General features: G+C 58.8%; 1 protein-coding gene across 3 annotated transcripts in view; it reads left to right on the forward strand.

The window, feature by feature from the left end:
- MGAT5B (alpha-1,6-mannosylglycoprotein 6-beta-N-acetylglucosaminyltransferase B) overlaps positions 1-25382 on the forward strand; it is a 66210-nt gene extending 40828 nt beyond the window's left edge. Inside the window, exons 9-18 of one of the 3 annotated variants that reach the window (XM_039226621.1) lie at positions 5551-5682; positions 7014-7147; positions 11649-11779; positions 12202-12207; positions 16216-16371; positions 17074-17220; positions 17391-17507; positions 22519-22593; positions 23779-24035; positions 24346-25382. In XM_039226621.1, the coding sequence (XP_039082552.1) occupies positions 5551-5682; positions 7014-7147; positions 11649-11779; positions 12202-12207; positions 16216-16371; positions 17074-17220; positions 17391-17507; positions 22519-22593; positions 23779-24035; positions 24346-24544 (1354 nt within the window). In that variant the 3' untranslated portion in view covers positions 24545-25382. The remainder of the gene's footprint in view (positions 1-5550; positions 5683-7013; positions 7148-11648; positions 11780-12201; positions 12208-16215; positions 16372-17073; positions 17221-17390; positions 17508-22518; positions 22594-23778; positions 24036-24345) is intronic. The other 2 variants (XM_039226623.1, XM_039226622.1) reach the window with 2 other exon arrangements.
- The last annotated feature ends 6 nt before the right edge of the window (positions 25383-25388 follow it).

Consider the following 25388-nt stretch of genomic DNA (forward strand, 5'->3'; position numbering starts at 1 on the left):
CTGCTACCTTTAAGGCTTAGCTTAGATGAGAGAAGCTGGCTTTGCGCTCAGTGTTCACAGCCATTCGTTATAGAAATTGGGGACCGTCTGCAAGGAGGGAGGCAGGGGACAGCCAGAGCCATGTGCTCCGTTCCTCTGACGCATTTGTGCCCGCAGCCCCCCTGGGAACTGGAGGGAGCAGTGTGGCTTCATCCCGCTCTCCTGGGAGCCGCGGCCCTATTCTTAGCCCCGAGTTTGCTTAAATAGGACGGGCTGCTGGGGAAGAAAGCGGTGGGCGGCTGTGGGCAGTGGTCCTAAGGCCCGGGGGGGCGGGATGCTGCTCCCTGAGTTTCTCACCCTGTGGCCCTTGCTCCGTTTCTGCCTTTAATTCTGGCTGCTTGTGAGCCCATCCTGGGCAAGAGAAGGAAACACTGCAGAACAATAGAATTCTTTCTCTTTGGTGATGCTGACCCCCCTTCTAAAGCAGTTAACTCTCTGGGGTCCTTTCTCTCTGCCCCCTTTGCTCTGGGGAAGAGGCAGGGGCCTGTCCTAGAGAGAGACGGGGGCAATGCCATAGTGTCAGGAGACGGGCACCAGGCGGAGCAGAGGGATCGCAGGCCCCCCGGGAGGCAGAAGAGTCCTGGCCTGCCCGGGCCAGTGTGCTCTCAGCAGCGAGAAGGGTCTAGAAAAGCAGAAGTTACCTGTGTGCACTTAGCACCTGGGACTTCCGATCACTTGGCGAGCATTCTTTTTAATTAGGTCCCTCCCACACAGAGAAGAGAGGGAGGGAGGGTGGACCGCGCCAGAATGTGAGCACAACCTGGAGAGTTTATTTCCAGCCACAGACCAAAGGCACAGAGAGGAATAAAACCAGAGAATTTTTAGCCTAGAAGGGATCGCAGAGATCAGTCCGAGCTGTGGGGGTGGAGGCGGACGCCAGGACGATCTGAGGTCTGGGCAACATCACCCAGCAAGTTCAAGTTTGTGCTGGAGCTCACCCCCAGGGGCACTTTTCACTGATCCAGAGCTCAGCATTTCGATTCCCAGCTGAGGATGTTGGTTTTTTTTTTTTTTTTTCCAATTGGGCATAGATTATTTTTTCCCCTGGCCCTCCGTACCACCTACTGAGTCTCCCCTTCTGTGAATATTTGCTGTGCCCCTACATTAGGGCCAGCTGGGAGTCTGGGGGGAGCTGGGGAAGGTGGGGGCCGGGCATTGCCGGGAGGCAAAGGCCTGGGCATGGCGTGGTCCCTCAAGTGTGAACAGTTTGGCTTTTTAAAAAAATTGTAGCAAAACCACATAACAAAATTTGCTATCCTAACCATTTTGAAGTACCCGGTTCAGTGCTATCAAGTGCATTCACAAGGTCATCTAACCATCACTGCCGTCCTTCTCCAGGACTTTTCCATCTTCCCAAATTGAAAATTCTGTCGCCATTAAACACGAACTCCCCACCGCCCGCCCCCTGCAGGCTTTTATGGGTGGATTCATTTGGGTGGGGCGTGGGGGCCCCATGATGGCCAGGCGAGCTATAGAAAAGCTTCATTTCCCGAAATCACTCCCTTCCTGTGCCCCTTTCATCCTGTATCCAGGCTCCCGCTCAGGTGGCCTGGGGACATTTAGAAATATATTCCAGCCACCCAATTTGGCAATTCCACGGAGACTCCCCCACCGTCCCGAGCATTGTGGACGGTAGTGGGTGGGGCCAGAGGCGCTGCGTGGATGGATGCGTGTCAAGTCCCTGCACGGGAAGACACTGCCTCTCCTAACAGACTGACCCAGCCAGGCGCCCCTCGGTGCACTGGGGGGTGGGGAGGCTCTGTGACCTCCCCTCTCCCCACTGACACAGCCCTGGGCTAAGAGTCCGTAGAAGAATCAGGAGCTTGGCATTGGAAACGAGGAAACAGCCGGGCAGGGGGTTTTGAGGAGCGCTCACCACGGAAGGTGGAATTGCAGAGCTGTGAGCACCTTTGGCTGAAAGGCTGTCAGGAGACCACGGTTTTCAATTCATGTCATTGCTCCGACCAACCACTTAGCGTAAAATTGCCCATAAAGGCGAACTTAAATGATAAGTGATGAAACCATAGTCGTCTCCCACCCCCCAGCCGGGGCTGACCCTCTCCGCTGTCCTCCGGGCGGGCTCTGAGTCCCTGGGGCCAATGAGCAGCCACAGACACTTCTCTCCAGGGGAAGTAAGTCCCTTTAAATTGAAAACCCTTGTTTTCTAGAAATGGCTGGGGAGACTGAGTGGCCCCTCATTAACTCCTCCTGGGAGGGGGGTGCTGCCGTCTCTGGGCCAGCTTGTCTCTCCTCCTCTCCTTCCTGCGGGATGGCTTGCACACTTGTAGGGCACATGGGTCCACTAGTGTGGGCCCCGGGGTGTCCCGGGAGACTGCTCACCCCTCAGAAGAGTGGGGTGCTTCTTACCGCTCTGAGGTGCCCGGAACCCTTGGGCTCCCCTCACCCGGCACCCCTCTCCGGACATGCTTTCCTTGGCCAAATTTTCAACCTTTCAACCAATTCTTCATTGGTTTGTTTATTCATTCCTGAACACAGCAGATGCTTATTGGGACAGGCGCTGTCCTAGCTCCGGGCTTTCAAAGATGTCTGGCCCCGGGTGTAAGGAGGGGACTCAGGACAGTGCAGAGCGGCGGGGGTTGAAGCAAGGGGTGGGGGAGCACAGGGGCGCGGCATCCAAGGAAGACTTCCTGGAGGAGGAGGCAAGGACCAGGAAGTGAGAGGTCTTCTGGGAGGGATTGGAACCAGGGGTACAGTGTGGAAAGATCCCTCTAGAAGAGAGACAAGCCTGGAGAGACACAGAGCAGAGAGAGAATCTCAGGATTCGAGCTGAGAGGTGACGGGCCCTTCAGCGAGGGGCCTGTGTGCGGTTTGGGATGGAGTCGCCGGACCCACGAGGACGAAGGCAGAACTGCAGATGAGGAGAAATAATCGTTAGCGTCACCTCCACTCACCGCACCTCTGTTGATCCTGCCAGGAACCCTGGGAGCGAGGCATTTTTATTTGTCTTTTCCTGAGGAGAAAAATGAAATTCCTAGAGGACTGTGACTCCCCCGAGGTTAGCAACAGAGCTGGGACTGGAGCCCAATCTCTGCTGGCAGCCGGGGCTCGGATTTCGGGGATGTCACTGTGGTCCGGCCATCGGCCACCGTGCTGGAGACGCGGGAGAGCTCCGCGGGCGGGAGTGTGGGCTCTGGAGCCCCACTGCCCGGCTCCCAACCCCAGCCCCACTGCCTCCTGGCTGTGCAGCCCTGGGTAAATTACTCAGCCTCTCTGTTTTCCTAGCCTAGAAAGAGGGGAGCGGGATAAGGATGAGTCTGATCTCATAGGGTAGCTGCCCAGAGGAAAGGATTTAATGAATTAATAAGCCGAGAGCATGCACAATGGTTCCTTGTTCGAAACTTTAGCCCCCCAAGTGGCGAAGGTGATGACGCGTGTGCCTTAGAATACAGCTCAGAGTCGTTCTCCCAGGGGAGAGCTGGGTGCGGCTCAGCTGGCCCCCCAGTGGCCGTGGTGCTTGGGGGGGGGGCCGGGGCTGTGGTCGGTGGCGGGGCCACCAAAGGAAGCCCCCGTGACTCTGTTGGCAGCGCGCACAGCCACGGAGGGCCACGCTGCCTAGAAACCAACGGCAGATGTGACGTGGGGTGGTAATCTTCTTCCCATGCAGGTAGCAGCGGCCGGACTCACCATGGCTCCTACTTTCGGGATTGTTCGTTAATTCTCCGAGGCCCCGATTCCATGTGGGAGGAGAAGCCCCCGCCTCCCTGGTTTCTGCAAGGAAGGGACAGAGGGCTCACCATTTTGTCCTTCTGCCCGTGGCTCTCCATTGAGGGCAGGGGAGGCTCCTTCCTGGGGCATCAGGTTTACTGGGGGAGGTTTTGGGGGGCCGGGGGGAGAGAAAACCCGAGCTTGGAAGGAAACCACAGGCTGTCCGCAGAGTGGAAGGCAGAAATCTGCTCCACGCTGAAAAATACCACCAAATATTTCATGAGGTCTCCAGGCTGCGGGAACTGTTTCCTGTGATGGCTCCAGACCCCTGCGGTCTGTGCTCATTCTCCTGTGCTTTCTGGGTATTTCGACAACGATGACGGAAGCTTACGAAGGCTGCTGCGCCTCAGAAGTCCTGGTTTTGAGAATCTTAGTGTGGTGGCCCAGCTGGAGGAGGAGTCGAGTGGGAGCTGGTCGAGTCAGGGAGGGAGGGAGCCCTTGGCCACTGTTTCGTATACGGATGAGAAACAAGACACTGGGTATTAGATTTGTGCATTCTCCTCTGGGCACTTAGCAGGGGAAGCTGGGTGAGGCTGGGGTGCACTGGCTGGTGGGGGGGGGAGCAGGCACACGGAAGAGCCCCCACCCCTGCTTCTTGCTGCCCTTCTCTGCAGGGCGCAGCCGACCCCTGATGCCCCGATGCCCGTCACATGCAGCCTCCCCTGGCATTTTCCATCAGGGCCTTGTCATCAGTTACCGTAAACGTCATTGAAAAGATGCCACTTCCGTCAGTGTGCACAGGGAACATTGTGCACAGCGTCCCCCTCCCCAGCTTCCGATGGTGACGCGCAGAGCATGAGCGAAGAGCACAAAGATGTCCAGGCTGGTACTTTTCCGCCTGGCTTGAATTGGCTCTAGGAGCCCAAGATGTGCCCAGGGAGCTCGTCAATCGTGGCCCTTTGCCATTGATGAGCCAGTGACCTTGTTGAAGCTCCTCACCTACCCTGTCTGGGTCTGCTCCTCACGTGGCTCCCTGAGGGGGCCCGCCGGGAGGCTCCTGGGCCCCTTCCAGTGCAGGCATCTGGACCACGCATCCAAGGGGGGAGTGGGAATCTGGGGGAGGTGGGTGACTGCCGTGGGATCCCCAAAGAAAGGGGGGCTTTTCCACTCCAGGCCTGCTCAGGAGCTCGGCACAGACCTACCGAATGAGCAATCTAAATGCCTCCCCGTCCCCTGCAGAGGGGTGGGTTTTCAGGCTAAGCTGGGGCTTCTGCATGTGGGCAGGGAAGTCCGATGTCAAGATTTTACACGGGCAGCTGTGGCTGTGTCCTCCGGGCCCCGGTGACACTGGCACTGGGTCACCAGAGGAAAACTCCTGGGTAAATGATCTGGCCGGCAGGGTGACCCTGAGGGGCAGGGCTGGGCACCTCCGTGGGCCAGGAACCAGTCCATGGAGCTGCATTATATATTCTGAGGCAGGGCCTTCTGCTCCAAATGCGGAAGACGCCTTGAGGACCACAGTGGGCAACAATGGCCCTTTGTGAATGCTAGACAAAGGTGCCCCCTCTGGGCAGACACAGGCGGACACGGGCCAGGCTGGATCTCAGTCCTGTTTCCTCCCATTGGGGTCTCTTGTGCAGTGGAAAACTTAGACGACTGTACGTGGCCACCCTGTTCACTTCCTTTCCAGCCTCACTTTACAGTGCCCCCCTCCCCATGTTTATCCTGGGCTGTGAGAACTGGGGTGGCTCCAAGTGCCCCAGGCTCAGGGCTGGTTGGGAAAGTGGGTTTCTGCTGCCTGTAGGTCCCTCTTGGGGCTCAGGCTCTGAAGGGCTCTTCTCTCAGTAACTTAGGGGTGCCGCCAGGCCGGGGGAACTGCCCGCTCACCATGCCCCTGCCTTTCGACCTCATCTACACCGACTACCACGGCCTGCAGCAGATGAAGCAGCACATGGGATTGTCCTTCAAGAAGTATCGGTGAGAGAGCTTGGGCAGGAGGTGCGGACGCTGGTCCCAGGGTGGGGGGACTGCTTGGTCCCTGGGCCTGCGGTGGGGGAAGGCTCGCCCTGCCTCTGTCTCCCCCTCCCCCACCACTGCCCTTCTTGAAGGAGCTCTGCCTCCCGCCTCACTCAGACAATTAATACTCAGAGTGGGGGACTCACTTCACTGCCCCTCTGTGCAGGGAAGGGTGGGGGCGGGTAGGGGAATTGCAGGGAGGAGCAGAAAGGGTGGGACGCTCCACTGGGGCGGTGACCTCGACCTCGGCTTGTGGGGGCTCAGCACCCCTCCACCTCCCTCCCTCCCTCCCTCCACCTGGGTTTGGAGGAAGGCCAATGCCATCGCTCCAGCTCCCCGTCTGCAGCCAGCAGGATACGGGGTTTAATTTAGCACAGAGAGTCCTGCTATTTATTACATTTGCTCCAGTCCCATTGACTATCCCGCATGATTTTATTAGGGGAAAAAAAAGTGACAGGCAGTGTTATTGCTTTTATTATTAATGCGTGTTCTTCATGTGCTCGGTGCCTCTACCTCCCTCCCCCGGGCCCTTCTCTGAGGGAATAGTGCCGACCTCAGCAGTCTGTGGACAATTCTGGGTCACCGGGAAGGATGTGGGGTGAGGCAGCTTCCTGGAGGGGTGTCTGAGTCTCAGCAGTCTCCTTCCGGTGCCCATGCCCACGGGTGGGATGGAGGGACGGAGGGGGAGGTTTGGGGGCCACAGCAGAGCCTCCGCCCGGCTGGGAGGTGCACCTGAAGTGGCCAAGCTTGCACTGCTTTCCCCAGAAAGAACTGGAAGGTTCTGGAAGGTTCCAGTATGCTCCAGCATTGGGGATAATGTCAGTGGCTGGTCCCTTGCCCTTTTGCACTGCAGCCGGGATAGGCCAGGCTCATCCTGGGGGTGTCAGGCTCCTGGGCAGGGGGGCTGTGTACTCAAATGACTGCTGGCTGCTCCCTGCTCAGGAAAGTGCAAATCCTACAGATGACCCCCCGCCCCCAGGCTCCCTCAGGGCAGCTGAAATAATGAACAGTTCCTGAGTGAGTGGTCCATGCTTCACACAACCCCGAGACAGCTGGGCTCTTGTTTTCCTCGCCTGAGTGATGGTGCAGCTCCCCCAGAAAGGTTAAGGCGCTTGCCTGGGGTCACACAGCTAGGTGACGTCTGAGCCCAAGCTCTGACCACACGTTGCAGCAGCGCCCAGGCACTGGCTGGTTACGGTGCCCATGCTGGGGCGGCCCAGCCCAGGGAGACCCCGGAGGTGGCTGACCTTGGTTCCTGGTACCCCCCTCCCCCACCCCGGGGCGGGGAGCAGATGCCGAATCCGGGTCATTGACACCTTCGGGACAGAACCCGCGTACAACCATGAGGAATACGCCACGCTGCACGGCTACCGGACCAACTGGGGTTACTGGAACCTCAACCCCAAGCAGTTCATGACCATGTTCCGTGAGTGTCCCGGGCGCGGGGTGGGGGAGAGGGTGGGGGGTCAGGGGCGGTTGGGGCCTCCTCATGGTTCTCGGGTGCATGGGAGGAGGCAGGGTCTCACGTTCCTCCCTGGCTTTCCTTCCCCGGGCCAGCGCGGGAGGGGGGCAGGCCCCACGAAAGCCTTGCTCCCCCTCCAGCAAATGTGTGAGCCAGAGAGGAAGTGCCTTGTGGCTTCTGGGGAGCAGGAAGCACCGCCTTGGGGCGGGGGGTGGGGGCGAGGGCTTCCAGCCTGGCTTGGGAGAAACATGGTGACCTTTCTAACATGGAGGACGTGGCCTTTGCCTCCAGAATCACGGCTGCTTTCAGAGAGCTGCCGAGCACACATTCCAAAACAACAAGGATTGGGTGACCTTGTAGAAAGAGCCCGAAAGTACCCTGGGGACCTTTAGGGGGTGGCAAAGGGGCAATACAGGCAGGCTTTTCTAAGTGGAGGCAACAGATGAAGCCAAGGCAGATGTGGAAAGAACTGGAAGGTTCCGGAAGGTTCCAGAAGGCTCCAACATGGGGGATAATGGGAAGTAAGGCTGGGGGCTGGGGCCCCTGTGGAAACCCTCTGAACAGTGGGTGTCAGGCAAGGAGTGCGGTTAGAGCTAAGCTTTAGCTATTTTTAATGAGCCTCTAAGATATATACACACGCGGACTTGCCCTCTTTCATGCAGCGTGGTGAAAATAATTTAATCTGTTCTTGACAACTAAGGGTCAATTCTCTCTGGCTCTGGCGCTCGAGCCTGCCCTTCGGGGATGGCAGAGGTGCACGGAGCTAGGTCCCCTCGCTAAGCAGCCCCTTCTGTCGCTGATGGGAAGCTCTCAGCTGTCACATTTAATTGTCGTCAGTACGTCTGCCTCCAACGTCTTGCGCAGCTAATTTGTGGCGCTTTGAAGGCTCTGGGTCAGAGAGCCAGAGAAGCACCTTTGTCAGGCTGTATTGAAATTAAAAGCAAACTAGGTTCTGAGCAGCGTCCCAAGGAACTTGCTTAGAGGTAAAGGACCCAGTATTTATTTAGTCTGCTGAACTAACGCACCTCTTTGGGGGCACTTAGGGTCCTTTTTTTGTCTTAATCTCTAGGTTCTGGGACACACTAGTGGCAGATGCCATTTCTCGACACCTAAGTAATGGCTTGATTGGATCCCAGAAGGTTGGGAAGGTGGGAGGGCTCCTTGGAGCCCAGAGGAGGAAACTGAGGCCCAGAGGTCTGAGGTCGCATGGCTCTGTGGGGACCAGACTCTGGAGGGAAAGGAGGTGGGGGTAGTGGTGGTGATACTCCAGGCCGTGGAAGCAGCCTATGGGATCGCAGACAGCAGAGGTGGATGGAGAGGCTGAGCAGTTAGCTCCCTTAGAGGGAAGCGTGAAGATACGAGGCTGGTAAGAGGGACGTGGAAAATCTGGAGGCAGAGGATGGAACCTTCTAGCACGGGCTCCTGAATTTACGCTGGGTGCCGTAATTCAAGAATCGCTGTAGATTCCTGAGCTAGGGAATGTCATGGAGAGAGAAAGGCTTTGAGCAACATTATTCTGGGAGATGGCAGGCAGCCAAAGGGGCAGTGGTCGAGGAGAGAGGAAGCAGGAAGTGGGTTAAGAGGCTTCTGCAATAATCTACACTGAGAAAATGAGGATTTATGTGGGGGTGGGTCCCACTGGATATGAAGTTCCAAACCTGGTGAACTCCTACGCATCCTCTAAAACCCCAACTCAAATGTCTCCTTTGTTTATTATCACTCTCCTTGATTCCCTCGTCTGTTCCAGGTGTGCTATATACACCTGTTTTTATAATTTTTATTTTTTAGTTAAAGATTTTTTAAATTTAATTATTTAATTTATTTATTAATAATTTAATAAATTTAATTATTATTTATTTTTGAGAGACAGACGGACAGAGTGTTGAGTGGGGGAGGGGCAGAGAGAGAGGGAGACACAGAATCCAAAGCAGGCTCCAGGCTCCCAGCTGTCAGCACAGAGCCTGATGCGGGCCTCGAACTCAAACTGTGAGATCATGACCTGAGCTTAAGTTGGACGCTTGACCAACTGAGCCACCCAGGCACCTCTGTTTTTGTAACTTTTTTTAAAAAAATATTTTTATTTATTTCTAGGAGAGAGAGACAGAGACAGTGTGAGCAGGGGAGGGTCAGAGAGAGAGGGAGATACAGACTCTGAAAAATAGGCTCCAGGCTCTGAGCTGGCAGTCAGCACAGAGCCCGACACGGGGCTCGAACCCACGAACCGCGAGATCATGACCTAAGTGAAAGTCAGACGCTTAACCGACTAAGCCACCCAGGTGCCCCTGTTTTTGTAACTTTTAAATCCATTTCTACAAAGTGTTTATTGAAGTTTATTAGAGTTATTTGCTTATACATTTATTTCTCTCTGATAGATTATGAACCACTCAAAAGGGGGCCCCACTGACTGATTTATCTCCCTGGAGCCTATCAGGGTCCTCAGAAAATGTTAATTGATGGAATAAATTAAAAACACAAGGAAAAAGGAAGAGAGGGGCTTGCCAGTTTTAATGATACACCAAGTCTGGGGAGGAATTCCTGAGCAGACTTGGCTCCCCATCTAGCCAGGTGGTTTCCCCAGTGAGCTAGGCGGGAGGGTGGCTGCCTCTCTGGGGCTTGCCTTTGCCCCCTGCCCCCCACCCCTGACACCCCCGAGCTCTTTACTTGATGGTGTCTGTTACTTTAGTTGGTTGGATACTTCCTGTCCCACTAGTTTGCTAACTGGGCAGAGTTGGTAGAATGAGGGATTCTTCAGCTGGGTGAGGAAATGGAGAGAGGCCCCAGGTGGGGCCAGGGGGAGGGAGAGGGGCTGGGGCCGGGCGGGCAAATGGGTCGGAGCCCGGATCCTGACCCTCACAGGAATAACTCCAGGCCTCAGGACTTCTCCTTATGCTCCGCAAGCTCTAGAAGAAAGATCATTTTGTCCTGCGGTCAGCAAAGGCCCGTCCTTCCCGTCACACTTCCAGACCCAAGAGTCCATGAGCTTCCCCGGGGGCGCTTAGGCAGGACACCTTTCTCCTACGGTGCTCCTGACATCGATTATGGCGGTTTGCGGGAATAACGTCCAGAAATAGTGCATTAAATCTACACATTTGCTCGAAGTATCCGCCTCCGTGTCAGAAGTGCTAAAATGTGAAAACACGCCCGTGGAATGAAGAAATAGGTTCTTCGGGGTCAGGGCTGTGCTGCGAAACCACGTGGCCTCTGCCAACCTGCTCCCGCGGCCCCTCCCACCCGGGAAGGCGGAGTGGATGTCATTGGGGTCAACAAATACTCTATCCGAGGTCCTGTACACGGTGGGAGGGGCCCTGCGCCTTGCAAATCTGTGGCACGCGAGCCGTGGCTGACAGCTAAGTAGCGTGACCGAGGAAGAGAGAGGGGGGCTGAAGTGCGTCCGCGCCCCCCCCCCCACCCAGTGGGTGCGCTGGGTTCTGCAGACAAGTGAGCAGGCCAGCGCGTGGGCTGTACCTGAGCAGAGACGGACCCACGGGGGGGGGGGGGGGCACGGGGGGGGGGCACCCGAGCCGGAGAAGGAGGTGGCCTTCGAATGGGGCCCTGAAGGCTGCAGGGCGTCTTCTCATCCAAGTAAAAGGAGGAAGGCACCCCGCGCAGGGGAAATGGCAGGAGCAAAAACTTGGGGGGGGGGTCAGGATGCACCATCAAGCTCAGGACCCAGTGCGCCAGGCTCGGGGGTGCAGCAGTGAGCAAAACAGAGCCAGCCCCTGCCCTCAGGGGGCTTATGTTCTGACACTGATAAACCATCGGTTTGTTGTATAATATCAATTTTGGGGCCAGGAAGGACCTCTCGTAGGGCCGGGTATGCAAAGCCTGTACGGAGAGAGGGAGCGTGCCCGCAGGTCACAGGAGGTAGTAAGAGGAGGGGGGGTGCGCATGGAGGCAGACACTGGAGACTGCTGTAGGCACTTTGGCTCTGGGGGCCACCGTCGGGTTTTGTGCAGGGAGGGACCGGGTCTGACCTAAATTTGGAAGGATTGCTCAGGAGAAGAGGCAGTGCCGAGAGAGTGGCAGAATCGGGGATGGGCAGCGGCCACAGCGGCCCAGGACAGAGACAACGACGGAGGCCATGGGGGACGACGTCCCACTGGGTGACTGATGGGCGGCAGCAGTGAGAGAAAAGGGGAGGAGCCAAAGCCTTGGGCCTGAGCCAGCCTCCGAGGGAGGGCTCTGACCAGCACAGGGTCCTGCCTGCCTGTCCACACACGAGCAAGGGGCCAGAGGACCTCCGAGTGTTCCCTCCGCTCCAGGCTCTGGGAGTGGGAGACACCCGGGGCCAGGACACTGATGGCTGCCCCTCCCCCTCCTCCACCACCCCCTCCCCTCCCCTCCCAGCCCCCTGTCCCCGGCCCTGTCTAACGGGGCCCCCTCTGACGGGGCCGCTGCGGGTGGACCCGGGGCGCGGCCGTGGCTGCGTGGCCGGCCCCTTCCCGACCCCGTGGTCTGCCTGCAGCTCACACCCCGGACAACTCCTTCATGGGCTTCGTGTCTGAGGAGCTCAACGAGACGGAGAAACAGCTCATCAGAGGCGGCAAGGCCAGCAACGTGGCCGTGGTGTACGGCAAGGAGGCCAGTATCTGGAAGGTGAGCACCCTACTCCTCCCCGGAAGCCCCCCCCCCCAGCTCTTGATGCAGAAATGCTCCCACTGATGGGACAGAAAACAGAGGTCCCTAATCGCCACTGAAGATACCCAGCCTGGGGGCTGTGAACCTGCCCCCCTCGGCCTCTGCTGTGCAACAGTCTCAGATTCCTTTATTGAGGACTGTGACTTAGCCGCCGCCGTCCCCAGGAACAGATGGATAAACACTGTGATCCGGGCCAGGGGGCCTCTGCGGGGTGGGAGGCCCGAGTGCGGAAGGCAGGAGAGGCAGGGAATAGAGCGCCACCTTCAGGGCGGGGGTCCTGGGGAAGCGGTCCCCGGGCGGGGTTGGGGGGGTCGTGTGCTCACTGCTCACTGACCTGTTCTCTCTCCTCTCTCCTCGGTGCCCCCCTGGCTATGAGGCAGCTCCAGGTACGGTGACCACTGGCCACAGGCTCTCCTCCTGCCCCTCTATAGGTTCTCAATAGGTCACCCCCCTCCCCTGACCCCTACGGGGTGTAGCGGGAGGGATGGGAGGTCATTCTCATGTGATGCTGAGTGAGCAGGCTGCGGCGGGAGCCCCGGGGGTGCTCAGGACGGGGGGGGGGGGTGTAGCACAGACTGCATCTGCTCCTCCCAGAAAACGCTGCCAGGGATCTGCCCCAAGAGATGAGAGGTGATGAAGTCTGGGAAGAGAAAGGCTTTATCTGTAGCTCAGGCGCCTCGGTGATAGCCGGGAGCCACGCTGTTCTGCGAGGGACCTCAAAGAAGCCGCTTCCCAAAAAAGACATCTTGGCTCTGGTCTCCGTGGCTGAGGGGAGTCGGAGGTGTCCGGACAAGAAGGATGACAAGGGCATCCTGGGACAGACACACAGGGATCAGGGGAGCAGGTGGCAGAGGCGTGGGGGAGGGGGCTGATGGGGGCCCTCGCCTCCTCTTGGGAGCAGCAGCTGGGATCGGGACAAGCACTTGGGTGGATTTTGTGCCCAGGAGGCCCGTCTTATTCCGGGTGCCCAGAAAGCATGGCTTGAGGCTCTGGCCTGAGTGCTATTTCGTGAGAGTGTGTAGCCCAGGGAGCAGGAGTTGGGGGGGCCTTTTCAGACGGCAGGTTGGGACCCACGAATAAATCGTGAAATTAGCTCAGAGCTCTGGGGTTTTTCCGCTCAGCGTCCCTGAGAAATGATGGAAAGGGAAAAGTGTGTTTTTGTAAGATGTACAACATGATGGCCCGATAGACATATGTGTTGGGAAAGGAAGGCCACCATCAAGCTAGTTAACACGGCATCACCTCACATAGTCAGCTGTGTGTGCGTGTGTGTGTGCGCACGGGGTGGGCGGGGAGAGCACTAAAGATCTGTTCTCTCAGAAATGGCAAGTACGTTCTGCAGTATTACTAACCATAGTCACCACGCTGCTCATGAGGTCCCTGAACTCACTCTCTGTACAACTGAAAGCGTGTTCCTTTGACCAGCCTCTCCCTAATTTTGCACCCCCAGCCCCCCGGCGGCCACCACTCTACACTCTATTTCTATGAGCTCCCTTCTTTAAGATTCCACTTATAAGGGAGATCGTGCCATGTTTATCTTTTTCTAACATAGGAAGTCTCACGTAGCCTTTATTTATTTTTTTATTTTTTTAAATTTCTGAGAGACAGAGAGAGACAGCATGAGCAGGGGAAGGTCAGAGAGAGAGGGAGACACAGAATCTGAAACAGGCTCCAGGCTCCGAGCTGTCAGCACAGAGCCCAACACGGGGCTCAAACCCACGAACCATGAGATCATGAGCTGAGCCGAAGTCGGATGCTTAACCGACTGAGCCACCCAGGCACCCCTCATATAGCCTTTTAAAATGAAATAGAAATAACAGAAACTATAGATAGCAAAGGACCTTTATGTATTAAGAGGATATGTTTTAAGATTTTATTTTATTTACTTAAAATTTTTTATGTTTATTTATTTATTTTTTGAGAGAGAGACAGAAACAGAGCACGAGCAGGGGAGGGGCAGAGAAGGGAGACACAGAATCCGAAGCAGGCTCCAGGCTCTGAGCTGTCAGCACAGAGCCCGACGCGGGGCTCGAACCCATAGACCGCGAGATCATGACCTGTGCCAAAGTTGGCCGCTTAACCGACTGAGCCACCCAGGCGCCCCATGTTGTTAAAGTTCTTTACACATTCTAAGTATCGGTCCTTTATCAAATACATGCTTGGCAAATATTTTCTGCCTGAGGCCGGTCTTCTTCAAAGAGCAAAGTTCTTTATTTTAGTGAAGTCCAGTGTTTTATGGATTATGCTTCTGTGTTATAGCTAAGAACTCTTTGCCTAACCCAAGGTCACAAAGAGTTTTCTCTTGTGTTTTATGGTTTTAGGTTTTACATTTAAGTCCATGATCCATTGTGAATTAACTTTTATGTATGATGTGAAGTACAGATTAAAGTTCTAATTCTTTTTCTTTTTCTGCGTGTGGGTACGCAATGTTCCGTGACCACTGGCTGAAGAAAGGATCCTTCCTCCCCCGGAACGCCTTTGCGTCTTTGTAAAAAATCAATTGACCGTGCACGTGTGGGTCTATTTCTGGACTCTGTTCTCTTCCATTGATCTGTCTGTCTATCTTGATGCCAATGGCGCGCTGCCTTGATTACTGTAGTTTTACAATAAGCTTGAAATCAGGTAATATACATCTGCCCACGTTCCTCTCTTGAGAAGTTGTTTCTTCTAAGCCTGCTGGGGTTTTCACTGGGATTTCACTGGGAGGGGAGGGGAGGGGGGTGATTCGCCTCCTCCTCCTTCCCCCCACCTCTTCTTCTTCCTCCTCTTCCTCTTCCTCCTCCTTCATTCTGGAAATGAATATAAAAAAACTGTAGCAATAACTTGAGGTCAAGGACGACGCCTTCTTCCTGCAGACAGCATTGTACTCTTACTCTTGGCCGTGGCTCGGGCCCCAGCAATCTCAGATCGCCGGACTCGATGACGGTGATTCAGCCCCTTAGGGGCCGCTCTGGTTCCGGCCCACCCTCCCTCCCAGCGTGGAATTCCTCAGAGTTCCAACCCAAAGTGCCGAGTTTCCACCAGGCCCCCCGGCCCAACTTTGGCAGCCCCCGATCTCTGACGTGTCCCCCAGCTCGACGAGGTGAGCAGGAGCTCGGCTCGGCCCCCCGGATGCCGACTCCGGAGTCGGCAGGTGCCCCTGCGGGCACACCTGGTCGCGGCACCCACCTCAGCCGTCTCCTGCCCTTCTTCTCCCAGATCGTGGCCTTGTCATTCTTCCTGCTTTGCTAGCTTTTCACCGCCTTCGCGGACGTTTTCGGGTTTCCGCACCTCTCCTGGCTGGGCTCAGAGGCAGGGCGCCTCCGCTTTCCCCACCGCACCGTCGCCCGGAGAGGAAGCGATTTCCTTGCGAACAGTGTCTGCAGCTGGAGTTTCAAAACGTGAACTGTCAATGTGAACGTCCGTTGAGAGCGTTCTTCAAGAGCTGCGGTTACAAGACTAACCCTGGGCTGAAGCTCCTTGCTGTCTGACCTCACGGCTAGACAGCAGGACAGACAGAGCCGGGCTTCTGTTTCTGACCCGGGCCTGCTGAGGACCTGCCCTCCCTGAACAGAACCCCTCCCTGGCCCGGCCTTCCCTGTGGTTGTGAAGTTCCTTCCTCTCTCCTGTGAGTCTCCAAAGCCCCCAAGAAGTAGAGCCCAGGGGCCGATCCCTTGCTCACCCCTGATGAGGCCCCGCACTGCCCGTACCTCCTGGCTCCGGGCCCTGGCCATGGGGTCCGACGGTGCCCAGTGGCTGAGCTCGTACCTACTCCTCTGCGCCCTGGCCCCCTCCCCTCGGGCCGGGCCCGTTTCCAGATCGAAAGCAGAGCCTGGATGTGGGACTCGCGTCTGGTGGGGCTGAGCCGTGGCTAGTTTGGGGGGTTTTCACACCCAGGTGTCCTCCTTGAGGACAAGGGCCCGGTCTTCTCCCTGCTGTGTGCTCAGTGCTGAGCTCAGTACCAACACATAGCAAGTGCTCGATAAAATGTGCTATCCGGATGGCTGGCCGATGGGTGGGAGACAGAGGGAGACAGAGAAGGAGGGATGAGCGGATAGATGGAGGGATGGAGGCACACTTGGGTGGGAGGATCGAGGGACGGAGGAGATGACCTTGGCCCCCCCCAGCTCCTCAGATGTTCTTAGAGGTCATCAGGGGTTCAGGGGACACCAAGCACCTTCATCTGGATGCATTTCCATGGCCAGAAGTAGTCCTGAAGCCTCTCCAGTCTAGGGCAACCGCTGCAGCTGGCAGATCGGACGAGGAGGACCAGAGAGGGCAGGGGCCTTGCCCGGGGCCACACAGCAGGTCCATGGCTCCACATTTTCTGACTTCCAGACCAGGGGCATTTCTGTGGACGGCTCTGCCTTCCACGGTTTAGGGTGAGGCTCCCACGTCTGCGCCTCCTCTTCCAGGGGAAGGAGAAGTTCCTGGGCATCCTAAGCAAGTACATGGAGATCCACGGCACCGTGTACTATGAAAGCCAGCGGCCCCCCGAGGTCCCGGCCTTCGTGAAGAACCACGGTCTCCTGCCACAGCCCGAGTTCCAGCAGCTGCTGCGCAAGGCCAAGGTGAGCCCGCCCCCCGCCCCCCTCACCCCCTGAGTACCGGTGCAGCCCAGGGGACTCCTGGGCCAGGCCTTGCTTTCAGAGCCGCCGAAGGCATGCTAGGGCAGGCTGAGGGCATGTCCTGGCTGGAGTTCCGCGGACTGACTGCTTCTGGAAGTTCTGCGCTGTATTCCTGGAGCAGCAGCTGCCGCTGGGCCCTGAGGGGGCGGGGCCAGCTGAGGCCGGAGGGCGTCTGGATCATTCAGGTCCTCTCCCGATCCTCCCTCAGGCTTGCTGGATATTGGTGTATGTGGATTTCGGGAGGGCGTAGCGGCTGTGTGCAGTCAACAACCTGAACACCCTTACACAGCAGCCCTGGATTCAGAATCATTTATTGATTGCCTTCCGGGGGTGGGGGGAGCAGCCCTGTGAGCACTCCTGGCACAAGTTAGCTGCTGAATGGACGTTTTTAGGATGAGTAATGTTTCTTTAGGTTCAGCTGTAGGTGTGCGTCTGAAGCTTCCTTAGCTTGAGACCCTCACTCTGGTCTCTTCCTCTCCAGAATCCTAGACCGCTGGGGCAGGAACGGGCCATCGATATTACCGGATCACAAACTCCTCTCTGCAAATGGGGACACTGAGGCCTAGAGAGGGGGGAGGTGCGTGCCGGGGCCCCGGGCCGCGGTGCCTAGGCTTCCCTGACCAGTGTGCCACCTGCCTTCCTCAGCTCTTCATAGGGTTCGGCTTCCCCTACGAGGGCCCCGCCCCGCTGGAGGCCATCGCCAACGGCTGCGTCTTCCTGCAGGCCCGCTTCAGCCCGCCCCACAGCTCCCTCAACCACGAGTTCTTCCGAGGCAAGCCCACCTCCAGAGAGGTGAGTGGGGAGGGTCTGACCTGGGGTCGCCGCATCTCCCGGAAGAAGGGGACAGGCCTGGCACGAAAGGGTGCATGGGACAAATGGCGGGCGGTGGGGGGAAGGGGCGCCTCCCCTTGGCCCGGCCAGGCAGGTGCAGGGGGACACTGCTGCTCTCTGTGCCCCGCCAGCTCTTCTCCCAGCACCCCTACGCGGAGAGCTTCATCGGCAAGCCCCACGTGTGGACCATCGACTACAACAACTCGGAGGAGTTTGAAGCGGCCATCAAGGCCATCATGAAAACCCAGGTGAGGTTCAGACCTAGTCAGGGCCGCTGTCAGCCCCCACCGCGGGTCCCAGCCATATTTAGAAAAAGATGTCCCTCTTGGTGAATTCAGGCTTGTAAGCTTTGGGCTGGGAAATTTGATGTGGGGCGGGGTGGTCCACACCTACCAACTCAAGTTGGTGGGAGGAAGAAAAAAAAAAAAATGCCTTTGTGCTGTGAGCAACCTGCACAACCTTACATGGCGGCCCTGGATCCAGAATCCTGTATTAAGCACCTTCAGAGGCTAAGCCCTGTGAGCACTGCCAGCATGTGGTTTCAGGAGTAGGTCTTTGACCTCTGCTGTCGGTGTGGGTTTGTGGCCTGACAGCATGTCTCAAACTGTAAATGTGCATACAGGTCGTCTGGGGATCTTGTTAAAATGCAGCTGTGGACTCAGCGGGTCCGGGGTGGGGCTGAAATCGTGCATTTCTAATGAGGTCTGGGGTGGTGCCGGGCCCAGGGCACTGCTCAGGGTGAACTTCTGGGGCAAACCTGGAGACCTTCGTCTTGGCGAGGCCACCGCAAGTGAGTGACATGATGCACATCTTCGAGGACGGAGGACGCTGTGTCTCAGGGGGACTTATGAGCTTAGCTTTGTTCCCAGAGTCCCACCTAGTTGTTCGGACCCTGAGGCAGGCTTGCATTTTTTTTTAAGCTTATTTATTTTTTTGAGAGCGAGAGAGGGGCGTGTGAGCAGGGGAGGGGCGGAGAGAGAGAATCCCAAGCAAGCTCCAGCTGTCCGCGAGGAGCCCAAGCTGGGGCTTGATCTCATGAACTGTGAGATCGTGACCTGAGAAACCAAGAGTTGGCCGCTCAACCGACCGAGCCACCCACACGCCCGTGGCTTGCATTTTTTCATAGCCCCTGTCGGTCACTCCCTCGCGGAACCCCCAGCCTCTGTCCCGCCTCCGCAGAGGCCCCAGAAAAGCCCGCCTACCTCTCCTGCCCTGTTCTTCACTGGCCACAGCCTCATCCTTCCCTCCTTCTGTCTGGGGCGAGTGTTTGTCTAGGAGAGTGCCCGGAACTTAGCTGTGTCACAGCCCACGCCATCTGTAGCTGTGATGGAGGAGGCCGGGCCCGCGGCACCCCCCGCGCAGTGACGGGGAGCCCTCCACTCCGTTCTTCACCATCGGCTTGAGCCAGTCTCTGCTGTGAGTCCCTCCAGCTCACGGACCGTCTTCGACGGGTTCCTCCAGGAGGTGACCCCGAGGCACAAGCCGGTTATTTGGAAAGCGATCCCGGGAAGGGGGGTCCCGGAGGGACAAGATGAGACGGTGTGTCATACAGTAGGGCACCCCAGCTGGCCCCTGGCGCCCCGTGCTGGCGAAGAGACCTGAGGGGTACGTGACATCCCACAGTGTCCTCTGTCGCCGGCAGAGGGCTGCACCTGGGGACCCTCGCAGGGCTGAGCGAGCCAGGGACAGTCGTAGGCCAGGGGCTCCCCAGGCGGCCTCAGTGCAGAAGGAAGTGCTGCCGGACACTGACCTCCGAGCGGTGACCGCACTCTGCATCGCAGGTGGGCGCCGCATGGGAAGGCCCCCAACAAGGCAGATGGCTCCTCTGGGGGGGACCCCACCCCACAGCCTCCTCCCCTCCCCTTGAAAGGCAATCCTCCAAGGCTTCTAACCCAGGGGACGAGGATGGCCGGGTGGGGGGGGGGTGGACAGATACCAGCCAGCCCACCCCTGGGGCTCGGGTCCCGCCCAGCCTGCGGGAGACACTGCTAAGCTCAGTGAGCGTGGGGAGCGCATGTCCGTCCGCAGGACAGAGCAGGGCTTGGGGGGCTGGCAGGGAATATGCCCCTCCGTTCTCGCCATCTTTCCTGCTGGAAACACAAGAAATCGGTAACAGAGGCCGCCCTGGGGAAGGGCCTGGGTGTCCGGGGTAGGAGGAAAACTTCCTTTTCATGGTTTTTCCTTTTGATTGTTTTTTACATGAACGTCTGTTTAATTTTGTTAATGAGTTAATTTAAAAATTACAATAACGAAAGGGTCCAGGAACCAAGGTTTTGCGGATCTGCCAAGCTGAGACGGACAGGTGGGCCCCCAACCTGCCGCCTGCTGCCTTCAGCCCCTTTCGGGGGTCCCTCCAGCCCCCGCCTGCGCCCCGGCAGTTCACCCCCTTACCCAAGGATCACCAGAGAGGTGTTTAAAATGCAGGTTCCTGGGCCTGGCCTCTGATATTAAAGGACTGGGTATGGCCCTGGCCTCTGCATTTAAAAAAATTTTTTTAATGTCTTTTTTTAAATTTTATTTTTGAGAGAGAGACAGAGCATGAGTGGGGGAGGGGCAGAGAGGGAGACACAGAATCTGAAGCAGCTCCACGCTCTGAGAGGTCAGCACAGAGCCTGACGCGGGGCTCAAATCCATAGACCATGAGATCATGACCTGAGCTGAAGTCGGACGCTGAACCGACTGAGCCCCCAGACGCCCCTGGCATCTGCATTTTAAACAAGCACCCTGGGTATTTGTCCTAATCCTATTTTGGAAAACTGGTTTAGGGACAGCTCACAGGAGCCTGGGAGGAGGTGAGAGAGACCCACGCGTACCCCACCCCCGCAGACTCAGCGCCCCTCAGCCCCTCACTTCCCTGCTCAGGGGAGGCCATTCAAAGCGAGAGGGTGAGGCAGGGCGGGCACCTGCCCACGCCTCCCTCCCGTCCTCCCTCCTGCCCTCATTACAGCGCAGGCCGGGCTCCTGGCAGCCTGTCCAGACGGATTGCCGTGAGCACCTGTAATTAGGCCTGATGGGGGTAATTTCCAGGCAGGCTCGCTCGTCGGGCGGAGACTCGTGGCAGGTGGGACGTGGCCGGCTGATGGGGATCACGTGTGACAGCTTCAGAGCGCGGCGGGGGGCTCGGCGAGGGGTGCTGCCGGGGCGCAGGCCGAGTGGCACTGGGGGGGGGCGCTCTCCTCCGTGGGGGTACCTCTGGCCGGGGCTCGAGGCCTTGTACCCTGGAGGTGTCCAGCCAGAGCCTGGCGGCCGTGGGCCCGGGGCTGAGAGCGGGCGGGGCCGGCCGTGCGCAGCCCGCAAAGGCTGGACTCTGAAGGGGTGGCTGGCGTAGGACCTGGATCTCGGGGGGGCTGGGAACCCTGGGGGGCTGGGAACCCTGGACTGAGGGCGGGTCAGGTGGGGCGAGAGCAGTGCTCGCGTGCGGCTGCGGGGAGACGTGGGGGCAAGGCCAGGCGGGTGGGCGCTCATCCCGAGAATCTTCTGGTGGCCTGAACTCGCTTCAAGGGAAGCCACTGCTGCCTCCCTGGGGCCCCCCTCAGCCCCAGTGCCGGGGTGCCCCCAGCCCTTGGGGGTGGGGTCTACGGGAAGGGGGACCCGCCGGGTCCTGCTGATGCTGCCCTCTGTGAAGGGGGCACAGAGGCGGCTCCCCCTCGGGCAGAACCGTCCCGTCACAGCCCCTGGAGCTGCGGGCGGGGAAAGGGCAGAAGTCAGAGTCGGGCTGGGCCAGGGCGGTGCCCCCCCCCCCACATACACACACAGCGCTCTGCATCCTACACACACGCACACAGCCCTACACGCGGCCCTACACACAGCCCTCTGCGTCCCATATACAGACGCACTCATGCACATACACACAGATATGCATACACACACAACACACAAATATACATACACACAGTATGCACATGCACACACACATATACACAACACACACAGATACACGATATACACACATGTACACGTATACACACAACACGTATACACATTCACATAACAGCACCCTGTATTACACACACACATGCAATTATGCATACACACACAACACACAATGATATATGCAGCACACAGGTACACATATATGATACACATACACGTATGTGTGCCTCTACACACATACACCTCCCCTCACATACAGCACTCTGTATTCCATATACACACTCATGCACACACACGTGCATATACATACACACAGATACGCATACATACACACAATATACATCTGCACAACATATACACACACCATATACACACACGTGCACACACACGGGGAGGAGGGAGGTTGAAGGCCCAAACAGACTGTTCTGAGTCTGGGATGGGCCATCCCCCTGTCCCCGTCCGGCCAGGGCGGCTGTGTGCTGGGCGGGGTAAACAGAGGGCCTGGTCAGGTAAGATGGCCGGGTGGGGGGGGGGCGGTGCCCGCTCACAGGAGGCGGACACCCCTTTATCACCGCTTCTCCTGGTTCCCCGTGCTCCTGGGGCCCCAGCTACCCAACCCATCTGCTCACCCCTGGTGCTTTGTACCCTTGAGGACAGATGGTCTGTGGCCTCTGCCTGGGGGCTCGTGTCTCAGGCAGCTCCAGGGTGCCTGGCCTGGGCAGGGAGCCCTACAAATTCATCTCATTCCACCTGACCGGGAGGCGCCTCTGTGTTCCTTTTTGTGAACATTCTACCTTCTGGGCAGAATACAGACAGAGCTGGAGATGCTATTTGCTGAGTACCTACTGTATACCTACCAGGCACTGTGCCAGGCAGGTCCCAGTCCTCAAGGGGGCCTGTAACCCGAGGACCTGAATCTCGGGGGGTCTGGGAACACGAGAGATAAATCAGAAACGACGACACAGGTGCTGATTCCACACAAAGGAACTCTAGGCTCCCACAAAGGAAAGTGGTCCTGTGACAGGAGTGGGGCTGGGCTCAGGGACGGCTTCCTGGAGGAGGTGTCACCTAAGAGGGGAGGGTGAGTCCATCTGGGCTGGCTGTGGGAAGGGCGGGCATCACAGCCCAGGAGGGGATGGGGGCTGAGCTTTAGGGCAAAGGGAGGGCAGCTGGGAAGGGGGCAGGAAGGGGGTGGGATGACCCCCAGGGCCACGGGCAGGTGTGCCAGCGATCAGAGTAGAGGGGCCAGGTTGATGGGGTGGGGAGGGGCTTGCGGGGCGCACCAGATTTCCACCCCCAGTGCCCGGCATGGCTGGGCCCCAGCAGCTGCGTGCGGGGGGGCCCGGGGCTCCTCCTGGCCCATGCGTCCGCCCGTCTCTCCCACAGGTAGACCCCTACCTGCCCTACGAGTACAGCTGCGAAGGGATGCTGGAGCGAATCCACGCCTACATCCAGCACCAAGTAGGTGGGCCCTCCGCTCCCCGTCCCAGGGCGGGGTCCTCCCCAGACCCCCACCAGACCCGGGGAGGGGGCCTAGCCAGCTCCACTGTCTGAGGACGCCGTCTCCACCCAGGGCTCTGAGTCCGCTAAACGCCCTCTCCTTCACCTGTCCGGGTGCGTTCCCTGCAGATGCAGGGGAGTGGGGTTGGAGGAGCAGGGGAGCGGCCCCGCACTGCCCCGGCCAGGGGTGGGGCGGGGCGGCGGCTCTGGGTCTCCAGCTCCACAGCCCAGCCCCACACCACAACACGGAAACACAAAGGCTGTTATTTTTATTTTGGTAAAGAAGTTGTTGACAAGCCTGGTAACTGACTGAGTGGTGAGTATGGAAGACCCGCCCCCGCGTCCGCCCCACCCCCAAGGATGAGCAGGTGACGCTGCGCTGGGGATTAGGTCCTCTGCCCTGAGAACCCAGGGGCTCTGAGCCTCCCGCAGGGCCCTTCCAGGCTCTGGGCAATGGCTGAGAATGGCAGTGCCCACAGCTGGGCGACGGAACTACAGGTCGATTGCTTTATAACTACTTGGTTTTCAGCCAGAGGGCATGTGGCCCCTGCCTGCACCTTGGCCCCCAAACACTGAGGGCTGGAGAGTGGTTCCAGGCCATTGCTTTGTGCAAAGGAACACCGAGGCCTGAGCATGGAGAGCTTGGTGGGGTCAGGGCCAGAGCTAGAACCCGGAACTCTCTGCTCCTGGCCACCCCGGGACGTCATCAGGAAGCTCACGGAAAACATGTGCTGGGCCCTATGGGTGGTCTCTGGGACTGATCCCTGCGGGGAGAGCCCCCCCGGCCAGCCCCAGATCCCCGTCTACACCGGAGGCGGGGCTCACAGGCCTCAGGGTAGAAACGCTGAGTCTAGCCAAAGTGTGACCAGTCATGAGGTGGTGCAGGGTGGATGGTACTGGAGTGGGCCTGAGTTGAAACCCTGCCGTGCAGCTGTGGGGCCCTGGACCTCTCTGGGCCTCCGCCTCCCCGCCCCACAACTGCTGAAATAGCTGGGAACATAGTGGTACCTTTTGATGGGGTTGTCACGAGGGGAAAAGGACATAATGCGTGGCGGTCCGCCTGGCATATTGTTGTCATCCCAGCGAGGCCACGCCCCCAAGTGTCAGCCTCCAGTTTCCCCTCCTAACACTGCTTTCCTCCTGCAGGACTTCTGTGCAGCCCCAGGCCCTGCCCCGCCAGGGGCCCGAGCCCCACAGAGTCCCTTTGTCCTGGCTGCCAACGCCACCCACCTCGAGTGGGCCCAGAACGCCAGCTCGGCCCCCGGGGCCTGGCCCCCAGCACACTCCCTCCGGGCCTGGCTGGCCACTGCTGGGAGGGCCTGCACCGACGCCTGCCTGGACCGTGGGCTGATCTGCGAGCCCTCCTTCTTCCCCTTCCTCAACAGCCGGGACGCCTTCCAGAAGTGAGTGAGCCCCCCCACCGTGGCCACCTTCTGTGGCCGGCCCAGCACAGCTCACCTGCTGATCCTCAGGCCATCACTGCCCTGCCCCCAGCCCTCCCGCGAGTCAGGAAGGACACAGAAGGGACCTTCTGGACAGGAGTCCTGTCTCAGCTGCGCAGGGCTTCTGATGGGTCAGCCTGCGGCCGCCCCCACCCAGCCACTCTCCTGCCCTTCTAGAAACATCGTCCCCGCTTGGGGGTGGAATGGGCTAGGGAGGGGAGTGGGCAGAATCAGGCCGGGGCAGTGACCGCTGCCCGCCGTGCCCGTGCAGGCTGCAGGTGCCCTGTGACAGTACCGAGTCGGAGATGAGCCACCTGTACCCGGCCTTCGCCCAGCCCGGCCGCGAGTGCTTCCTGCAGAAGGACCCCCTGCTGTTCAGCTGCGCAGGCTCCAGCACCAAGTACCACCGGCTCTGTCCCTGCCGAGACTTCCGCAAGGGCCAGGTGGCCCTGTGCCAGGACTGTCTGTGAGGGCACCGCCCGGCTGGCCCTCCCCGCCGCAGGAGAAAGCACCAGCAGATTCCGAGCTCCAGCGACCCGCCCTCCCCTCGACGCCCCCCCCCCCCCAAGCTGGAGCTTCCTTCCTTGGCCAGGAAGTGGGCAGAGCAGACATGTGCATGGGGGGGGCAACTTGTCCAGGTGCCAGGTGCCCCCCCACCCCAGGCAGGCTCCTCGTCCTCATCCAGGGGCTCAGGACAGCGTGGTGGCCAAGCCGAGGGGCCCCCTGGCAGGAGCCGGTGGTCAGGACCCCTTGCTTTGTGCAGGGCCAATGCCGGACAGATGGAGAGGGGGCCCTGGTCCTTCTTAGGCCCAGGATGGGGCCGTAGGATGTGCAGGGAGGGCCCAGGGGCCGTGTTGCCCAGTGACCCACTGGAGGGTCCAGAGAGTGATGTGTGAGGGGTCAGTCCTGTCCCTCTGCGGTTGTCTGGGGGTGGACAAAATGGACAAGGGACTGGGGGAAGGCCAGGCTGGGGTGGGGGGGCTGTTCATGCCTCCTGTCAACCCCCTCGCCTGCCTTCACAACCCCTCCTCCCCGCCTTCTATACTTGGGGAGCACAGTGGGAGTGCGGGGGCCGCCTAGACCCTGGGCTGACCCGTCTCCCCGTCGCGCCTGCTCCTGCTCTCTGCACATCGGCTTCTCCCCAAACTCACCTGGCATGACTGCGCCCAGGCCGTGGACTTGTCCCCAGAGCCTCAGTCCCCAGCCCAGCAGGCTCTGGGACCCCACTCCCTAGCATCGCTTGTAGGCAAGGGCTGGGGACGGAGCTGCAGCCCCACGGCGCGTCCCGTCTGGTCCCTGGCTTCCCAGGCCCGC

The sequence above is a fragment of the Hyaena hyaena genome, unplaced genomic scaffold (genome assembly GCF_003009895.1).
Source record: "Hyaena hyaena isolate Hyena2069 unplaced genomic scaffold, ASM300989v1 scaffold_21, whole genome shotgun sequence".
Lineage (NCBI taxonomy): Eukaryota > Metazoa > Chordata > Mammalia > Carnivora > Hyaenidae > Hyaena > Hyaena hyaena.